The sequence below is a fragment of the Leucopleurus acutus genome, assembly GCF_964270905.1.
Source record: "Leucopleurus acutus genome assembly, chromosome: X".
Classification (NCBI taxonomy): domain Eukaryota; kingdom Metazoa; phylum Chordata; class Mammalia; order Artiodactyla; family Delphinidae; genus Leucopleurus; species Leucopleurus acutus.
The window spans coordinates 17,469,394-17,488,885 of NC_139148.1; the positions used below are offsets into that span (position 1 = coordinate 17,469,394).

At 36.1% G+C, this 19,492-nt stretch overlaps 1 protein-coding gene across 5 annotated transcripts in view; it reads left to right on the plus strand.

Annotated features, from left to right (window-relative positions):
• Nucleotides 1–19,492, plus strand: part of CNKSR2 (connector enhancer of kinase suppressor of Ras 2) — a gene marked incomplete at both ends in the record, with an annotated part of 254,832 nt that overhangs the window by 165,625 nt on the left and 69,715 nt on the right. For 3 of the 5 annotated variants that reach the window (XM_082864886.1, XM_082864885.1, XM_082864888.1), the window contains 2 exons: nucleotides 4,519–4,608; nucleotides 6,233–6,447. In XM_082864886.1, the coding sequence (XP_082721012.1) occupies nucleotides 4,519–4,608; nucleotides 6,233–6,447 (305 nt within the window). The remainder of the gene's footprint in view (nucleotides 1–4,518; nucleotides 4,609–6,232; nucleotides 6,448–19,492) is intronic. The other 2 variants (XM_082864887.1, XM_082864889.1) reach the window with 1 other exon arrangement.

Consider the following 19,492-nt stretch of genomic DNA (forward strand, 5'->3'; position numbering starts at 1 on the left):
CTTAGTAGATTACCAGTTTATTATAAAAGGATATAACTCGGGAACAGCCAGATGGGAGAGGTGTATAGGGCAAGGCATGGGGCAAGGGCTTGGAGCTTCCATGCCCTCCCTAGGTGCGCCACTCTCCTAGCATCTCCACCTGTTCAGCAGCCTGGAAGCTCTCCAAACCCTGTCCTTTTTTGGTTTTTATGGAGGCTTCATTGCATAGGCACAATTGATTGAATAATTGGTCCTTGGTGATTAAACTCAATCTCCAGCCCCCTCCCATCTCTGGAGGTTGTGGAGGGGTGGGGGATAGGACTGAAAGTTCCAACCCTCTAATCACATGGTTGGTTCTTCTGGCAACCTGCCAATAATTGGAATATTAACCATTGTCTTTGCTTCCAACAGTGGATCCCTGTCTGACCCTATCTCGTTAATATCACTACTCTCCTGAATTATCTATTTATTGTTTCTTTGCTTTTTTAGAATAGTTTTTATCAATTTACACATGTCCCTTATAATATGCTGTTTAGTTTGGCTTGTTCCTGGACTTTCTAAAACTCCTACTGCTTTTTCTTTTTAGATTTAATATATCTTTATTTTATTTTTTAACCATTTTTATATTGAAGTATAGTTAATGTACAATGTTGTGTTAGTTTCAAGTGTACAGCAAAGTGATTCAGTTGTGTGTGTGTGTATATATATATATACATATCTATACATATATATGTATAGATATGTATAGATTCTTTTTTGAATTCTTTTCCATTATAGATTATTACAAGATATTGAATTATAGTTCCCTGTGCTAAATATTCTTTAAATTATATTTAAGGTTCTGTTTGTGTTTAATTGCAGCTAAATATAGTTCATTATTTTTAAAAAGCTACTTGCCATTAATTTCAGAATAAAATTCAAACAAAATCCAAAAGTATTTATCTTTGACTTCTTGAACATTTATTAGACTACAATAAGAAATACAGTGCACAATTCCTGCCTCTATAGAGATCTCAGTTAGAATGCTCCAGATGTACAACAGATATGAAAAGCCAAGTAACAGAATAATAATTTAACTATGAGATACTAGCACAGATTTATCACAAGGTTTATGATGATGTGTCAAATGAACTCTATAATTAATAAATGTTTCATGCTTAAAGGAATAAAAAATTTCTGTAAGAGGAAGTAGTCAGCAAAATTTTTAAATGGGCTTTTATCTTCATGTTTTTACTATATTCTTGACTATTATTAATTTTCCTTATGAATTAGTAAATAGCGTTATTACATAAAGAGATACCTTTCAATTTTCCAAATTATTTTTCAGAGATTTATTACTAATTTATGCACAATTACGTTGGAATGAGTCAGATGTGTTTAATAAGGCTTAAAAGGTCATACGAGCATAAAAATACTTTGCCTGTATTAATAATAGTGTACATTTGATTTAAATCTAGCAATAATGCATGTAGAACTCTTTTTCTTAGCATCACTATAGCATCAAACCATAAAGATTTTTTTCCATTTGAACTTTGCTGTTATGAAATTAAAACACTGCTATAAATACACAGTGGCAAGCATTTCCAAGCTGCAAAGATCTATATATTTAAAATTAGAAATAATTTAAGCCATTGTCTATTTTTTAATTTGCCAAAGACTGTTGTTTACTAAATCTATTTCAATACTTTAGCACAATAAAAAATTTATAAAAGCATTGTTTATAAGCAACATTATTTGTTATAACTAAACAAATAATACTCTTTACTTTTAAAAATACTTATTTTGATTTGCATTGCTAAAATTCACAGCTTTATTAACTAGTAAAAGCAAAAACTTGATGTCCCTATAAAAGTAAATTTTAACTAAGACTTTTTATCTCAGTTTTTTGTCTGGTTCAATGTATTTTCCTCAATTTTGTATCAGTAATATACAGTATACTTCTGTTTAAAAAAAAAATCACTCCATAAAAAGTCAGTGTTTAAACCTTCTGCAAATTTTTTTCCTATGGTGAATGATATAACCAGACATAGCAAAGGCTTAATTACATTCTTTCATGGCTTAGTTCCATGAAAATCTCAGAGAATATGATGTAAAATACAACGAATACAATTATATATTTTGTATTGTATGTGAGAAGTTTCTTCTTGTTTTTGTGCACATTTGACTCCAAACAACCAATCAGTTCTTCAAAAACTATCAGACTATTTTCTTTCTTAGCGAGAGAAAGTTAAAACAACGCTTATTTGTTGGATTTTTCACTTTTCAAAAGATTTTCTTAGTGACATGAAGAAACAGTGTTAGAGCTGTTAACTATTTCAGTTTCAGTGCCCATGCTGAAATGGAGTTTATCCTTAAAACCAGATTCTAAAGAAATGAGTTGTAAGAACTTTGAAAATATAGCACTCATAACATTGAAAAGCTGGAGGACTGATTCTGGAAAGCAGTTGAATAGACATGACAAAGTGAGACCTTTCCTAAAACCTTTATGCCACCCTGGATGGGCAGAATATATTGACGTGCATCAGCTTACCCAAATTCCCTCTGTAAAATTGCAGAAATCTACCCCATGAAAATTTGGAAACTGAGATGATCATCTATAAAGTTGTTTGCACACCTTGAAAGGAAGCCATTAAATAAATACTTCGTTGGGGGGCCCATTAATAATTTTATCATGTCTAGGGCTTCCCTGGTGGCACAGTGGTTGAGAGTCTGCCTGCCGATGCAGGGGACACGGGTTCGTGCCCCAGTCCGGGAAGATCCCACATGCCACGGAGTGGCTAGGCCCGTGAGCCATGGCCACTGAGCCTGCACGTCCGGAGCCTGTGCTCCGCAACGGGAGAGGCCACAGCAGTGAGAGGCCCGCGTACTGCAAAATAATAATAATAATAATAATAATTTTATCATGTCTAGTTCATCCTCAGACTTTCAAAGAGCTTAGGAAAATATACTAAGTAAGCTGTATCAGCATACATAATAAAATGCCATAAGATTGGCACATGTTCCTTAAGAACATAATGAGAAAGAAGTATCTTGATGGATTTTTTAACTCCATGGAGTGTTCATAGCAATTTGATTGTGAAATGTATCTGGGCAAGGAGCGAAGTGAAGAGGACATACAGTGACCAGGAGGTGTTGAAAGGTGGGAAGATTGGTAGATTAAAGGAGGAAGAATTATTGGAGTGCTGTAGGGGGTGTGCTAAAAATACAGAATGTGGTAGGAAATTGGGGTACTGGGAAGAATTACAGCCTTTGCAGGTGACAAGATTAAGCATATGACCACAGGAATGGGTGGAGGAGAGAACCTCAAGAAACTGAGAGGCCAAAATATTGGAGGGTGAATATTGAAGTCACCAAAAATTACTACAGAAGTAGTGTTTGAGTGCCTGGGTTTGAACCCTGGTACTACACACTTACCTACTGTGTGTCCTTGGGTAAATTACATAACCTGTCCCAGGCTCTTCATCTGGTAGAATGAGGGTAATAGTGTATTTCTCATAATTTTGATAATTAAACAATTTAATACTTATAAAACCCTTAGACAATATGTGGCATATGGTAAATGATATATACATGTTAGTACTATTATCATGATCATCATAATCATCATTATTATTATGACCCAGTCCCACATGAGTCTTTAATTTTCATTCATTCAGAATTTATTAACCTTCACAAAGGCCAACTGTAATGTTGGTTAGTAAATTTGTATGCCAGACTTTGTGCTAGGTATCCTTTTTAAACTTCAGTATGATTTTCTTTTGGCTGTTTTGTGCTTCAAGAATTTCAAGTTGATCAGAAATAATACACTGCAGCCTCACCGAAAAGCTATCCTTAAAGTCTGTGCCATGAGTTCTGCTTGCTAAAGTAAAATTAAAATGCTTTTTAGTAAGAACACAGACCCAGAGGGAAATGGAACAGGCCAAAACAATGATTACTTGGAACTAGAAACTAGAGTTCACAATAGCAGGAGATGCTTGGGGCAGACCCAGCTTTAGGCCATAAAAGAGAGTATAGCCATATTGCTGAAGAATAGTGGTATCCAAAAAGCAGATAGGAGTTAGGAGGCAGTGAAGATGGGAAGTTAGTATTGTGGTGTTCCAACATGAAATGATGGGTTAATGTTCTGGCAGGCAGGTTAAACCCAAGGAGCTACTATCCTGGAGATTGGCTATCAAGATAAAGACACTTGGGCATTGGGGAATAAGACAGATCCAGTTATTGAAAATGAAGTCACTAAAATGATGATCCTCTTTGTAAAGGGCCACATTCTTAAAGCCTGGGGCTCCTAAGAGAGCAAACCTAGGCTGTTCTTTATTATTTATAAAAAGTGCCTTAAGTTTGCATTATCACCTGGCCAATTGCCACAGGCAGTTTCACCTTCTGGCTCAAAACACACATATTTTTCACCTTCACAAATGCCAACCATAATGTTGCATATGAGTGAGTGTGTTTTGCAGACTGTAGCTAAAAGTCCGTTTAAGTTTGAGCGGACGTGGGGAAGAAAAACAATGTGATGTGAATTTTGTTCTCTGTGTTTAGGCAAGCTACGACCTATATCTATGCCAGTGGAATATAATTGGGTGGGGGACTATGAAGATCCAAATAAGATGAAGAGAGATAGTAGAAGAGGTAAGTGTTCTAGAATTTCAGTGTAGGCTGGGTTGTTGAAACAAAAAGCAAATTTAAATGTTTTTTAAATAGGATGTTGTGGCTTCAGTGGAAAACTATTCATTCTCTCATTGACTTTATGATACACCCAAACCAACTCAGACTAACCTTTAACTATCTTGATCTGTTATTAAGTAGATATCTTCTCTGAATGCCTCCTAAGGGATTCAGGGTAGATAATAAGTACAGTGTAAAAAATTAATATCTGAGTGTTATTTGAAAGTTAATACTTGGAAAACAAGGTCAGAAGTGTGAAACTGCATAAAAGAATTAAGTTCAACAAATAGAGTTTGTGATCAGTCCCCATTGGTCCGCAATGCCAACCTCACTACTTTTGTATTAATATAACGTTAAATTGAGCTTTGAAGCACATGGGTAAAAACTAATAGAAACTGGGCCAGTGACTCTAATGCAACCATATAGAAATGGAAAAAAAAACTGCTTTGCTTTTTTTTCTCTTCTGTTTGCTGTTCAGGGTTATCTTCTTACTTGGGGGTGGGCTACACTTGAAGTATCTACCAAAAGTAAGTTTTTATGTTCACTTATCCTGCCATTGAGGTGAGCAGTAAAGAGAGCAACTGGAAGTTTTGCTACTAAATGGGATTCAACCAAGTGTGGATATGGTGGGCCCAGTGGGTCATGCTGCTACTTGCATTTTCTGAAATGAGATCCCTAAGGTTATAGATGAAAAATAAAATTATTCAAAACAAAGCAAAAAACTTTTCATAGAACCTAAAGTCACTAAGCTTCCTTTATAACATGTTTAACCCACTTGCCTGTTATTTCTAGCCAGTGTGCAGAATTTATTTCATTAATACACAGATCCACAGACTACACAGGGATAAGTAAGCATGACTATCTGCTTCATTAGACTTCTTAACACTTGTTTCATGGAGCGAGAATTTCTGAAAGTGTTGGTAAATATAGGAACATTGACAGATTCCTTTACATCTATGTATTCATTCCGTCTTCCAAACTTCAGTTTCTAACCTCATTTGTTTTATAGAATTAACCAAGAAAAATATAAAAAGGGAAACACTTATATGCCTTCTCTGAGTCACTCTTTTGGGAGTTGATATGATAGTGACATCTTGGGGGAAAAAGGCCTTATGAAGCACTGTACTAATAGTTACAATTGATAGTTCTGGCTATCAATTTAAGCATAGGTTTTATGAACTAAGTTTCCTCACTGTTGGTCCATAGTGTGGGTTTTAACTTCTCCAAGGATGCTCCCTAGCCTGCCATACGTCAGTGTTTGTCATCAAATTTTTGCAGAATCTCCCTGGGGGAGCTTGTTAAAAATTTTATGAGCCACACACCCAGAACTTCTGATTCAACTTCCGCAGGTGATTCTGATATAGTTTGTTCAGACCTAAAACTTGGAGAAATAATCTATAGGCTATCTATTTCCTGTTTCCCTATGATCCCAAATAATTAAGATCCTCTATATTTTCACTACAAAGGTATTTCATAAATGAAGTCAAGTTACATTTCTGAAACAAAATCTCATAGTACAATTAAGGAAGAATAGGAACTTTGGAATATTTGCGTATTTACATTGGTCTATTTATCTTCTTTTATATAGAAAACTCTCTACTCCGATATATGAGCAATGAAAAAATTGCTCAAGAAGAATACATGTTTCAGAGAAACAGCAAAAAAGACACAGGGAAGAAGTCTAAAAAGAAGGGTGATAAGAGTAGTAGCCCGACTCACTATTCATTGCTACCTAGTTTGCAAATGGATGCACTGAGACAAGATATCATGGGCACACCTGTGCCGGAGGCCACACTATACCATGTAAGTAAAATTTCAAAGACTCTATGATAATACTTTCATTGGCAGACTCTTTTTGGTAAATTCCAGATTATTTATTTTTATCCTCTTGTCAGATTTTCACAAAAGATCCTAAATTTAGATGTTATGCCCTGAAACAAACGTTTCAAAAAAATGATGGCTTATTGCTTTGTTCTTCAGTTCATATGTTTAATGAGTTCGTGTGTTGTAGCAGGTTATATTTTTAATGAAATAACTTAATATGCACAGAATTTATGGAGACTAATAATTAGCTGATTAATCATTAGTGTGATAATACACAGTAAATGAATAGCTGTAAAGTTCAACATTAAAGATAAGATTTTTAATATATTTATGATTTCATTTAAAAATGAACATCTACTATGCACTAGACTTGGAGCATGGTTCTCGAGGTAAAAATGAGAAGACATAGCACACCGTAATATGGAAAGAAAGACACACCGAGAGTCCCAATACAGTTTGTAATAGGTGGGTGCAAGAAGTGTAGGAGAACGGCCTTTGCCTTCTTGGGAAGTGAGAAGAGGCTTCAGAATGGGGAGCATTTGGGTGAAGAGTGAAAAGCAGTATTTTTGTGGGAAGGCGTATGAAAGTGTGCCACAAATGTGTGCGAATATGGCATGTTCCACGGACTTCATGTGGCTCAAAATTACTGGTTCATTAAAAGTTGAAGGAAAGCATGTGAGAAGGGGCAGTAGATGGGACCCTAGAGAAGTAGGTGGGGCTTAGATCAGGAATTTTATGATAAAGTACTTAGGCTCTTTCCTGTAGTAATAAAGAGCTACTGAAGAATTTTGACCTGGGGACTTGCATGATGAGATTGGCCTATAGGATCTCTCTGGTGCAGAGCATCAATCAAGAGATGTGAGGCCAAAGGCAGGGCCATTAAGGCCAGGTGGATGATGAGAAACTAGGACAATGGCATTGTGGAGGCTGAGAATCTTGTTAGCCAAAACATTCAAATCACAAAGTCAACCCATTTTATGACATTTTGGTTAAAAGGGAGTTTGTTGTGCTTCTTATTAGAAGCCCTTGAAAAATATGGACTACAGGCTTTTAAGTGAGTTGAACAACTGTGCTTAGTGTATACAGCATCAAAAAATTTAATCTGTCACTGCTGTGGAAGACAGACCATCTAGATATACAAGATGTGAAAGATTTTAACAACTCATAGTTGAGTTGCTTTCCTGAGTATATCTTTTAAATCATCTAATTACTTATTCGCTAGGTCTCATAAAATGAAAATGAAGAAATATGTTTTCATATTTGGGTTGACATAGGAGTGCAGTTAGCACTCTTGGGTGCTCGTTCTCTATCCTCTCCTGTCCCCAGTTACATACCACCAGCCTCTTCCTCTCCAAGAGAATAATGCCCATATCAAAACCTGCTACTTTGAATAAGTGGCAAATCAGGTTATTATTTTTTCCATAGACATTTGCAGTCATTCTGAAATCAATACTCATAGCTGTATGGCGGGGGCCACTTTTGCTATCACTAGTCAGAAGTGCTATCTTCACACTGAGAAGCTGGTGTTCTAGTCAGAAGTAATAGCCTGAACAAAGATCTAAACATAAGAGACAGCTGGCCTATTCAAGAGAGAATTTGGTAGTGAGAGATGAAGCTAGAGAGGAAAGAAGAGGCCACTTCACCCAGAGCGTGTAAAGTATTCAACTGTTTGGATTTGCCGTAAGAGGAGCGGTAAGCCATTGAAGGCTCATTTAAACACTCAGCCTGTGCCATCCTGTCGTGCACGTCCAGACAGGAATATGCTGTGTGAGGAAGGAAAATAGCTGAGTCTTGTGGATTTTGAGTAATTAAATTATGGAAGATAGTAAAAGGTAAAACTGCTAATCAGGAATATTGTGAGTATTATCTAGTATTGTCTATAAATTGTTACCACCTTTCTGAAAGGCATTATTTAGTTAAGTGTGCAAAGAACCTGGTCTAGTAACTTTACTTCTAGAAGTTTATTCCAAGAAAGAAAGCAGAGCCTACTTTTGCCTCCTATTTTTATTCTATATCCTGAGTCTGTAACAGGGATTTCCCAGATACATGATATTTATCCCAACTAATTTTTAACAGAGAGGCAGCTCAGGGTGAGGAATATTGTTAATCATGGAGGAGGTCCTCCCATGTAACACTAACCCACTAATTTCAGAGTGAAAAGCTGGATATTTTCTAACTATTCTCTGGTTTAAAAGAAGCTAAATAATTGTTAGCCCCGAAGTGTATGTTCAATGTCTATAACCAGTGTTCAAAAAGAAAGAACATTCATTGGTGAGTTTTTTATTAGACTCTTAAGTTCCTTAGAGGACTTTACTTGCATTTATTTAGTACTTTTACAGTTATCAAGGGAGTTTCCACATTTGTTACGTCTTTTAAACCTCACAACAACCGTGTTTGCAAATGACAAAACTCAAAACCCAAAAAAGTGATTTACCCAAAGCTGTGTTGCAAAACAGTGTAAGAGTAAGAACTAGAACCCAAACCACCTACTGCAGGGATCTTTCCACACTCTGCCCTGGTCCTCCATGCATGGTAGGCATCGCATACACAAATGAATTAGTGCTTTAATAACTAAATGAGTGAATTTTGAAAAAGTTCACTTGAAGAAACGTGTGCACTCATATGTTGATTTTAATAACATTTCTCGTAGGTGGATTGATTTCTACCCAGGTTTCTCTTTTGCTCTATATTACTATTTTTTTCATTAAGTTCAGAAAAACATACAGAGCTACTGCTGTTATAAAACACAAGTAGTTATTCAGCATGATATATTACTGAGACTACAGGGTACTATAGTTAAAATTGCCTGGACCTGGGAGGCAAAATAAAATATATTTAAATGATTGCTTTTTATATTTCACAGGAATTTTTGTTTTATTTTTTAATCTCTATATATGTACTTATTTAAAATAAAAAAATGTTTACTTATGTTAATTTTTTTAAAAACACAAGATCAGTATCAATATGTAATCCAATCACCTTCATGATGAACCATTAATCTTCATTCTTACCAATTATTCCTTTGGATAGCACAACTATTTTTAATGAAATAGGACTTAAGTGGAAGAGGATTATAAAGATGGAATAATGAGTTTCGTAAGGCTGCTATCTCTGCTATAATACTAGCTCCATGTGGTCTGGGTTGAAATTTGGAGAAAATTTAGTTGAATTTAATAGCAGGATCATATCAGCATTAAATACCCTTAAACAATTTACTAAAGGTGTGTGTGTGTGTGCAGGGTGTTCCTTTTTAAGCTCCTAGGTTATAATCCCCGTTAGTCTATTCTGGAAAGCAGCCTAATAACACACAAAGCCAGGCAAATACAGTTTGACTTCAGCATGACTCATTCCTCTTAGCAATTATAGCAGAAATGTTTATATAATAATAAAGAAGATTTAGAAGTTTATGGTATTGTAAAATACATAATTTTATTTTTTATTAATTCCATGTATTTGTTATTCCAATTTATGTATTTTTCTTAAACTTATTTGAAAAGAAATCATTCACTATGCTCTAACTACCCGAATTATCACCAGTCTTTGCCACCTCTTTCCTTTTTGACATGACCCTCCCTCTACTGAGAATGCTTCTACCCCATCTTTCCCCCTGGCTGACTCCTATCTAAACCTGAATTTGCAGAGAGACTTTCCCTGACCACCACACCCTAAACTAAATCAGTTTCTCCTATTATAGTCTCTTAGCACCCTGTATATTTTCTTTGAAAACTTTCTTACGATTCATAATTACGTATTTATTTGTATGATTATCTGCTTAGTATCTTTCTTCACTATATATGGTAGGGAGGGCATGTCCATGTCCACGACAGGAAAGGATAGTTTCTCCATTTTGTTCAGCACTATATTTTAGTACCTAGTCTAAGTCTAGTACCTTACAAGTGCTCAATAAAAATGTGATGAATAAATGAATGAATGAGTGAGTGAATGTGACAGGAACTTCAATGCCTTTCTCAGTATCTCTCAGCTGATGTCCTCAGCCTGCAAAAACAAGAGCCACCTCCATGACCAGCCCTGCCCAGTACAAGCCGACCTTCAGTTGGGGTGTGTTCAGAGTGGGAACCGCCAGGAACCTATTACCATAGGCTCAGTGTCCCATGTGCCTGGGGAGAGGCATAGGGCTCTGAATGTCTTCTATCATGTTTGTCTAGTCCACATGACTAAATTCTACTTTGTTTTATCGATTAGGTTTCCATTTCACTCCAAAGATGGGAACTCTGCCCTTACTGGCGCCTCCTCCAACGAGGGTTTGGCTGGTTTACTGATACAGACGACAGACCATGTGGAGCCTAACTCTGACCACCCACCCATTTAAGAGAGTATTGGAATCACCTAGTAATTTACACTCACTATGTTGGGCTCCCTCTCAAAGCAGGTCCCAGTTTGTACCTTTAATCAGGGTGATTTACAAGACTTCTCTGCTCCACGGGTGCCACCAGGGCAACAGGATTAGCTCCCCCTCAGCCTGGCCTCATCTCCTCCACTCCAGCTAGTTCTTACTCTCTTCCTATCACTGCCCTCTCGTTATGGAGGTCGCAGTATGCCTGTCAGCCAAGCATGTGATGGTATTTTTCAAAAGAGTATAACTTTATTTTACCTACTCACTGATTCTCTGTCTGAAACTGGAGTTGTTAGCTGCCAAAACCCTCGTCTGACCTGAGAGCACATGAAGCAAAGGCAGACAGCAGTGTCTGATGTGTGTGTGTGTGTGTGTGTGTGTGTGTGAGAAATCCAAATGTAGTGATGAAAGCCTTTAGATAAGGGATGATTAGAATCAGGACTTTTTTTTTGCTTAATATGATATACATATGACACCTTGCTCTCACATTAAAGCTGCTGAACTAAATCCATAAACAAAATAATAATTTATTTTAAATCTACATGCTGAGAAGCCAGAAAAGTAAAATTTGATAATGGATCTAGGCAACATGCAGGTACACTTTCATAAACTGAATAATGTGATTTTAGGTGGCTTATGTAAAACAGATTTTGAGTAGGTGTTAAAAAATCTGGATGATTTGTTTCATAACATTCCAACATTGGCTTGTCTTAGTTATTTAGGATATAACTGCAAACACTCAGTTACTATTTCACTTCTGATAAGTACTCTTAGCCATTTCCATCAAATTGTGAAAGGATTTTTGGTGGAGCTTCTGGAGGAAGGAGGTGGAGAGCTGTTAAAAGACATCTTATTTTTAAAAATTTAACAAGTAAATAAACATTATGAAACAGACACTATTGTAAGTAATTTGCAAATTCTAACTCACTTAATCCTCGTAAAAAACCTATGAGGAAAGGTGCTGGTATTATCCCCATTTTACAGATTAGGAAGCTGAGGCACTAACAATAAGCAGTTAAGTGGTGGAGCTGGGATTTGAACATTGGCAGAGTTTCTCTCTCATACACCAGACGGGCAAGACTACCGTCAACAGTAAACTTGTTCAATTCTATGCTGTTATTTCATGTAAATGGAAGATTTCTTGATTTAATATTTACTCCCATTGCCATCTTACCCCACTTACTCATGTTTAGACTTTTTCTCTGCCTACACACAATAATGAGAAAGGGAAAATACTTTTCTTTGTGAAATATTTAAATCTCAAAGTCTTTTGTTTGTTTATTTAAAAATTAAATATATAGAAGTATTTATCATTTATCCCAAGTGTTTCAAATTGCCCCTCAAAAAATAACATAATTTAGCAGAAACTCAACAGCAATTCTAGTAGTGCCAACTATCTTTAAGGCCCAATAAGTGCTGTGGAATATATATAAATAATAATAATATTGCCACTGCTACTAATAATAATAGCTAACATTTACCTATTGCTTACTAAGTTCCTATGCTAAGAACTTACATACGTTATCTCATTGAACCTTCAAATTGACCTTCTGAGGTTGCTACTATTATTATATCTATTTTGAAGAACTGAAACACAGAGTTTACCTTGCTCATGGTCATACAGCCAGAAAGTAGCAGACTTGAAATATGAGTACAAGCAGTCTGACTCCAAAACTCACATTTTTAGATGAATAAAGTCATGTAAAGTCATGTCTATTCATAAGGATTTTACCATCTATTAGAGAAGCCAGAGCTATTATTATCACGAAGATGAAAAATATGCTATATTGGCAGCCTATAAACATTTATAATTAAATTTATCTACAGTTATAAAGATTGGTTTGTCTAATATAGGCCTGTCTTAGCTGCATTGTTTCAGGATCAATGTAGCTAAAATAAGAGGGCAGTTAGTTTCAGTGGCTAGATAACCATCTCTGAGCTAACAATTGTTTATAATAACCACTTTCTCCACGCTTTGACTTTACTCACCTAGATGACAGCCATGGTACAGTGTGACATGATGTTTCTCCTCACCGGGGTGCATGCAGATATCCATTCTAAATATTATTGTATTTATATCATATGTATTCTCTGGTTCCTGTGGATGACTTCACAATTTCTAGAGTGTTAATGCCAAATTCGTAGTAGCACTGGCAAAGCCTACATGGGAACAGCCTAGACTGTGACACGTGTTTCCCACTGGAGCACTTCCCTAGAGTGGTGATTCTCAAACTATTGGGCTGTCCTTAGCAAACGGCTCCTGGTGACTGAGGCTTTATGCAGAAATGACAGTCCTTCCTTTGATTCTTATGGGCAAATAACACGTAATTTCACAGACTTTAATTTTCATTTGTGACTAGATATTGCTTATTAGTAACCTACTAAATGAGTTTAAAAGGTTATAAATTGAATAATCATAAAATAATGCATTAGTAGAGTTTACTCAATATTCTAATTCACTATTTTTCCAAGATGCCTAGTATCCACGCAACCAACAGTACAGTGGTGCTCTTATTGCTCAAGCCCAAGTGTAGATGGTTCTGGTTCCCACAGTTTTCAGGAGGAATGCTATATTGGTACATCAGCAGGATTTTCTTAAGTTACCTATAGTTTTCAGTTGCTTTTTTTAATTATATATTATCATTAGACTATTGACCTTAGTTTGCTTTAGGTTGCTTGCTTTACCTTCTAGCATGTTGTAATTCACATTACCCAGATTTTCTAAAAATGATACTATGAATTATCCATACCCTACAGTACTTACAGTCATATTCTATTGGTATCACCTAGTTAATTTTCCATTGGAAAGTAGGGCCAAATGGACCACAAGGCCTACTGGCCTAAGAGGGTCACAGTCAAAACTTGTTGAGACCCACTGCCTTAAATACGGTTATGTGGATTTAAAAAGTAGAAGGAATGAAATCTTGGCTTTTCTTGTCTATAAATATGAAACAGTTTTATAGAATGCAAGTCCATGAAGAAGCCTAGGAGGAAAATTCACTTGTGTTTCCTGACCCATTTATACTAATAGTTATTTTAGTGAAAACCATTAAGAAAAATCATGCTCCTCCTCCACCGCAACAGGTGTAAAAAGCATCTATTCACTAAGAAGGCATAAAAATGTTAAATTTTTTATGCATCTTAAATCTTATATGCATCTTAAATGTATATGCATTAAGAGATTCAAAATACTAGAAGCAAAGTCCAACAGAACTGAAAAGAGAAATTGACAAATCTATAATTATAGTTGAAGTCTTGAACACCCCCTCAGTAATTCATAGAGCCACTAAACAAAAACTCAGCAAGGGTATAGAGTGCTGAACGACTACCCACCAACAGTATCTGACTCCCCAAAACATCAGAATACACATTCTTTTCAAGTGTGCGTGGGACAGTCATCAGGATAGACCATATCTTAGGTCATAAGATAAACCTTAATTTTAAAAGAACTGAAATCATACAAAGTATGTTATCTAACCATAATGGAATCAAACTGGAGATCAATAACAGTTAACAAGTAAGTCTCCAACCTCTTGGAAATTAAAGAACACATTTTAAAATAATCCATAGGTAAAAGAGGAAATCTCAAGGAAAATTGACCTGAATGAAGATGAAAACACAACATATGCATAAGGGAAAATTTATAGCACTAAATACTTATCTCAGGAAAGGAGAGGGACTTCCCTGTTGGTCCAATGGTTAGGACTCGGTGTTTTCACTGCCAGGGCCCGGGCTCAGTCCCTGGTCAGGGAACTAAGATCCCGCAAGCTATGTGGCATGGCCAAAAAAATCAAGAAAAGAAAAGGAGAAAGTTGTCACCTCAAGAAATTAGAAAAAGAAAAACAAGAAATAAGCAAGCATACGGAAGACAATAGAGAGAAGAAATGAAATTTGAAAACAGAAAACATAGTAGAGAAAATCAAAAGCTGTAAATTTTTTTGAAAAATCAAAAAAGAAATTGATAAATGTCTAGCAAGACTGACAACGGGAAAAAGAGAAGACTAAAGTTACCAGTATAAGGAATGAAAGAGGGGTTATCACTACAAACCTCATAGACATTTAAAGAATAATAAGGAAATACTATGAACAACTCTCTGCACTTAACTTTAACAGTTTAGATGAAATGGACCAATTCCTCAAAACCCACTAGCTACATAACTCTCCCAAGATGGAGTAGATGATCTGAATATTCCTATAACTATTAAAGGAAATTAGTTAATCATTAAAAGACTTCCAAAAAAGAAGTACAGAAATACTGAAAAAAGGACCAAACATATTGCACTTTTATATTGCTTAAGTGCAAGAGTAATCCATTTGACTTTTATTATTACGTTCTGTGGTGCCTTTAAAGTGTTGGCAGCATGTAAAATATTTGATGTATAGGGCTTGTGACTTAATGGAATTCCTAGGACACTGATTAAAATTCATAAATTTTATTAATTGTGAAAATATTGTTTAAATGTTTGAAAAATTTGTTTCATAAATTTTTTTAAGTTTAATAAATTAAGCATTATACAAACAAACAAAAAGATTCACTAATACGCCCTTCCTCTTGAGAGAGGTTTCTGCTTACACTGTATAAAACAGATTATGTAAACCCAGTCCTTTTCAGTTTCATGTTTGAGCCAATGGGGGCCTCATTCTGCTAGTTCCTGGTTAGATAATGGCTGCCAGGAAGGAAAACACAAAATCCGGCTTAATTAGTGAAGCATCATGCAAAACAGGACACAGAATAATTGAATTTGGAATTTATTAAGTTGAAATTTATTAAATTCAAATCTTATTACAAATTCCTTGTTGCCTTCTAAAAAAAAAATAAAACCTAAATTCTGATGAGAGGCCCTTGATCAGAGAGGTTAAAGAAACCCCATTCTCTTTCATGTTGTAGGCCTGTCTCTCCCAGTTTTATAACCTCAGAAAATTTCCTCAAGTTTTGTTGGCAGTAGAACTTTTTTGCTCCCATAATCACTTCTACCCATATTACCTCACCACCATAACTCATTTCATCAAGCATCTCAGGTTTAATGAAACTCCAGGTAAAATTATTTTACCCCTAGAACTGTTTAAAACCTCTTCTGATTGAAGGGCCATAACCTATATCAAATTATCTTCTTCATTCAACTCCTAAAATACATTACTTCCTGGATGGTTTCAGCACCATCCAATTCTGCAAAACTGTAGGCCTAATAATTTGCTGTATATACCCAAATCTCATCCAAAGATTCCTCTTAATACACTACATGTCTGAGTCTCTTGGCCCAGATCTCACGTGAGAATGAAGTTTAAGGCACAATTATTGACTACTGTTACAGTCTAGTTTCTTGAAGATAACTTCCAAGAACAGTGTTAAATTGTTTGTAGCCTTCAAGGGATTCTTCTTTGGCTTTTGGATCAGACAGCAACTGACAGCAGGCCAAGTGCATGAGCTCAACCTAGAGTCTCAGCTCTAAATAATACTGCTAAATCTGTTTCTTAGCATCTCTACAAGTATCAGGTTAGGCCAAAACAGTATCCTAATAGACTTGAACCCAAAACAATCTGCAATGTTGAGAAATAGATGTGTTTCAATCCCTGTTCTTTATATGCACATAATTTTAGATTAACTAGATGCAAACTTTCCTGAAACTCAAAATAGGAGAATAATTTACCTTCTTGTGTTTTCTTTTATTATCATAAATTCAGAGTGGCCTCAAGAGACAATGGCTGTTGTATCTAACCACCTCCAAGTGAAAGGGCCCAACATTAAAGAAAAGAATTGTCTTTTCTAAGATTCAGGTGGCCAAGAATAATGCTGTAGTTAATAGAACATGAACTGTTTGAACTCAGACACATTTCTGAACCTCATTTTCTCATCAGTATAAAGAGGATAATAATACTTAATTCACTCAGGTATTTCAGAAGTAAATCATACACTCTATATAAAGTTTGTTCCACTGTGCTGGGCACATAGTAACTATTCTTAAGGCCATACAGAAAGGAAATGGATTCATTTACACGGATGGGGATTTGCTTCCTGATGAGCAAATCAGAAAGGCTTCTAGGACTAGAACATCTGTCCTCTTTGGGCATTAATGAATGTATCGGCTAGGGTTCAGTCAGGGAAGCAGAAGTGCTAAGTGGCATGGAATAAAGGGCTAGATCTTACTCAGTTGAGGAGCTGGTGAAGAACCTCAGCAGAGCCAGTGGTCATGAAGAAAATCTAGATGTGAAGCCAGGGAGAGCAAGACAAACTAGAATCCATGAGCAGACTGGAAGCCTGCCTCCAGCTTCAAAACGAAGCTGGTGCCCTTTGCCATGGAGATTTACAGGCTCCTGGTCCAGGACTTAGAGGAGCTGAAGGAATTGCACGCCTGGCTACTAACCTATCCCAGCAAGGTGAGCCAGCAGAAAAGTGGCAGTATGTGTGCACTGCTGCACTGACCGGCACCCTACGCTGACCTTCAGGGCAGAAAGGCTGCTGCTTCGCTTGTATTCTCCAAAATTCACACAAATTTACATTGGCCAGCCCTAACTAGCACCAGACAGGGAGAGGAATTCTGAAATAAATAGTTACAGCTTTGCTAAGTTGACATAGTAGATAACCACCACACTGAGGTTTCCTTTTCTGTTGGCACTATAGGTACCTACCAGGTAAAACCTGCTTTGAAAATTCTAGTGACAGTCTGTATGAGGATCAGTTGTAAAGTGAAAAATTCTAAATGATCATAAATTTGGAGTGGACTCAAGGTGCAGCCTACGTCTATGGAGGTATCATCCCCACAGCCTACTTACTTAATTCCCCAGAGCATATAGGAAAATATAACTTCAAATTGTCTTTTATCTATCTTAAATCAAAAGATTGACTAGTATAAGTAATAATTAGGATAAAATGTCTAATTTACCTAAAGAGGTTTCTACTTGCTAAAACACGTAAGGCAATTCTTTAAAGAATTTCTTTGCATACTCTGTTTAAGGAAGAGTACCAGAAATCTATGTACCTAGACCATCTTATCTTAGCCAGTTGTTGAATCTCCTTCACTTAGTTGCATTTTAGCATCATGTCCTCAATTTTTATCAGATGACTGATACAAGAAACAGCCATATGAAATTCACTTCTTTGTTTGCTAGTAAAATATTTTTGAGGAGGTTGTATTTTTCCCTTGTGCCCCCCATATATATTTTTATAATTGGGTAAGAGCTTTGGCTCCCTGTGATTATGATGTATATAAAGTATCTGATACAGTGTCTGGCACTATGGTAGTGCACAGATATTCTTAGCATCCTTCCTCCAACCATACTACCAAAATGTCCTCACCAGTGGGCTGAGAACAAGCCAAACCCTAATCTAGGTGCATTTGAGGCAACGAGTTCTGGAGAAGTGGCAGCAAACATCAGGCCCCGCAGAAATCTAATTTTTCATATCTGAGCTTGCATAAATTGCTTGCTTTCTCTTACTCAGTTTTCTCATTTACAAAATGAGCGTGGCACTGCAAAGAGGACTATGGAAAATGCCATCGAAATTGACAGCATCATGATGATTTGATTCCTGTTGCAAACACAAATTTTTTTTAAAAATCTCCCCATCAAGTTCTTTTTTCCCTTCTGTTAGATAAAACCAATTTTGCTTTTTTAGTCTTAAAATCATGTCATACTAGATGGTTCAGTATGGAAGAGAAGGAAGAGTATGATTTATCTCTCAGTTATTTTACTATAAAATGAGTTGCATATAGTGACTTTTGAAACTTCCTAAACTTAACTTTGATTTTTATCCAATGTTATCTTTGAGAGATTTTCTGTTAAGGAAAAGCAATCTCTGGATCAAGAAAACTGCAGCTAAACTAGCCGATGTAGAAACATTTGAAGTGGTTGTCTGGGAGAGCTTATCTATTCTATAAGAGCAAAGATCTCAGAATAAGAGCCTGATAAACATACTCTTAGCCATAAAGGTATTTAGAGAAAAACTGGCATTCTTGGAACGAATTACAATGACATGGCAAGAATTCCATGATGAGAAAATATGTACAATCTGTCAGAGCAACAAACCTAGAAATGAAGGTGACCCAAAACTCTTTAGTTTCAGATTCTTAAAGATGAAGCCATAAAGTCAGTAGCCAGAAAATTTTCCAGTAATTTTGATTGTCATAAAACTGCTGACAAAATTATCATGCCATATACATTAACTTTATTTGAGATTCTTAGGTTTTGTACATTCTTCATTAGAGGTGATTCTTCTGTATTATTTTTTCTCTCTTTTCTTTTACATATAATTTATTTCCTTGTCATTTAGTAGCCATCAGGAGGCAAATCTGGTTCTCTCAATTTTTTCTGGTCATAAACGTTTCTTTGTCATAAAAGATGGGCAAGCCTACCCTGATTTCTCTGACACCTAGATGTCGACAGTTTGTCAAACAGAAGTGTCAGGAGCAGGTACTGTCCTAGTTCTGCTTTTCACCTATTTGAACTTTCTGCCTCTGTCTCATGTTGTACACATTAATCAAGCACCCCAAAATAGCTGTATCTAATATGGCTGGTGATAAGTACTTTCCATACATGGTGGAGCTTAAGCATAAACTAAGCGCCTTTCAGTGAATAATCTAGCATTGTGTTAAGATTGACACTGATTGCAGGTATACATAATTCCTAAAACATCAGTAATTGGGTGTACATTGGTAACTAGCCATTTTTCCCTTT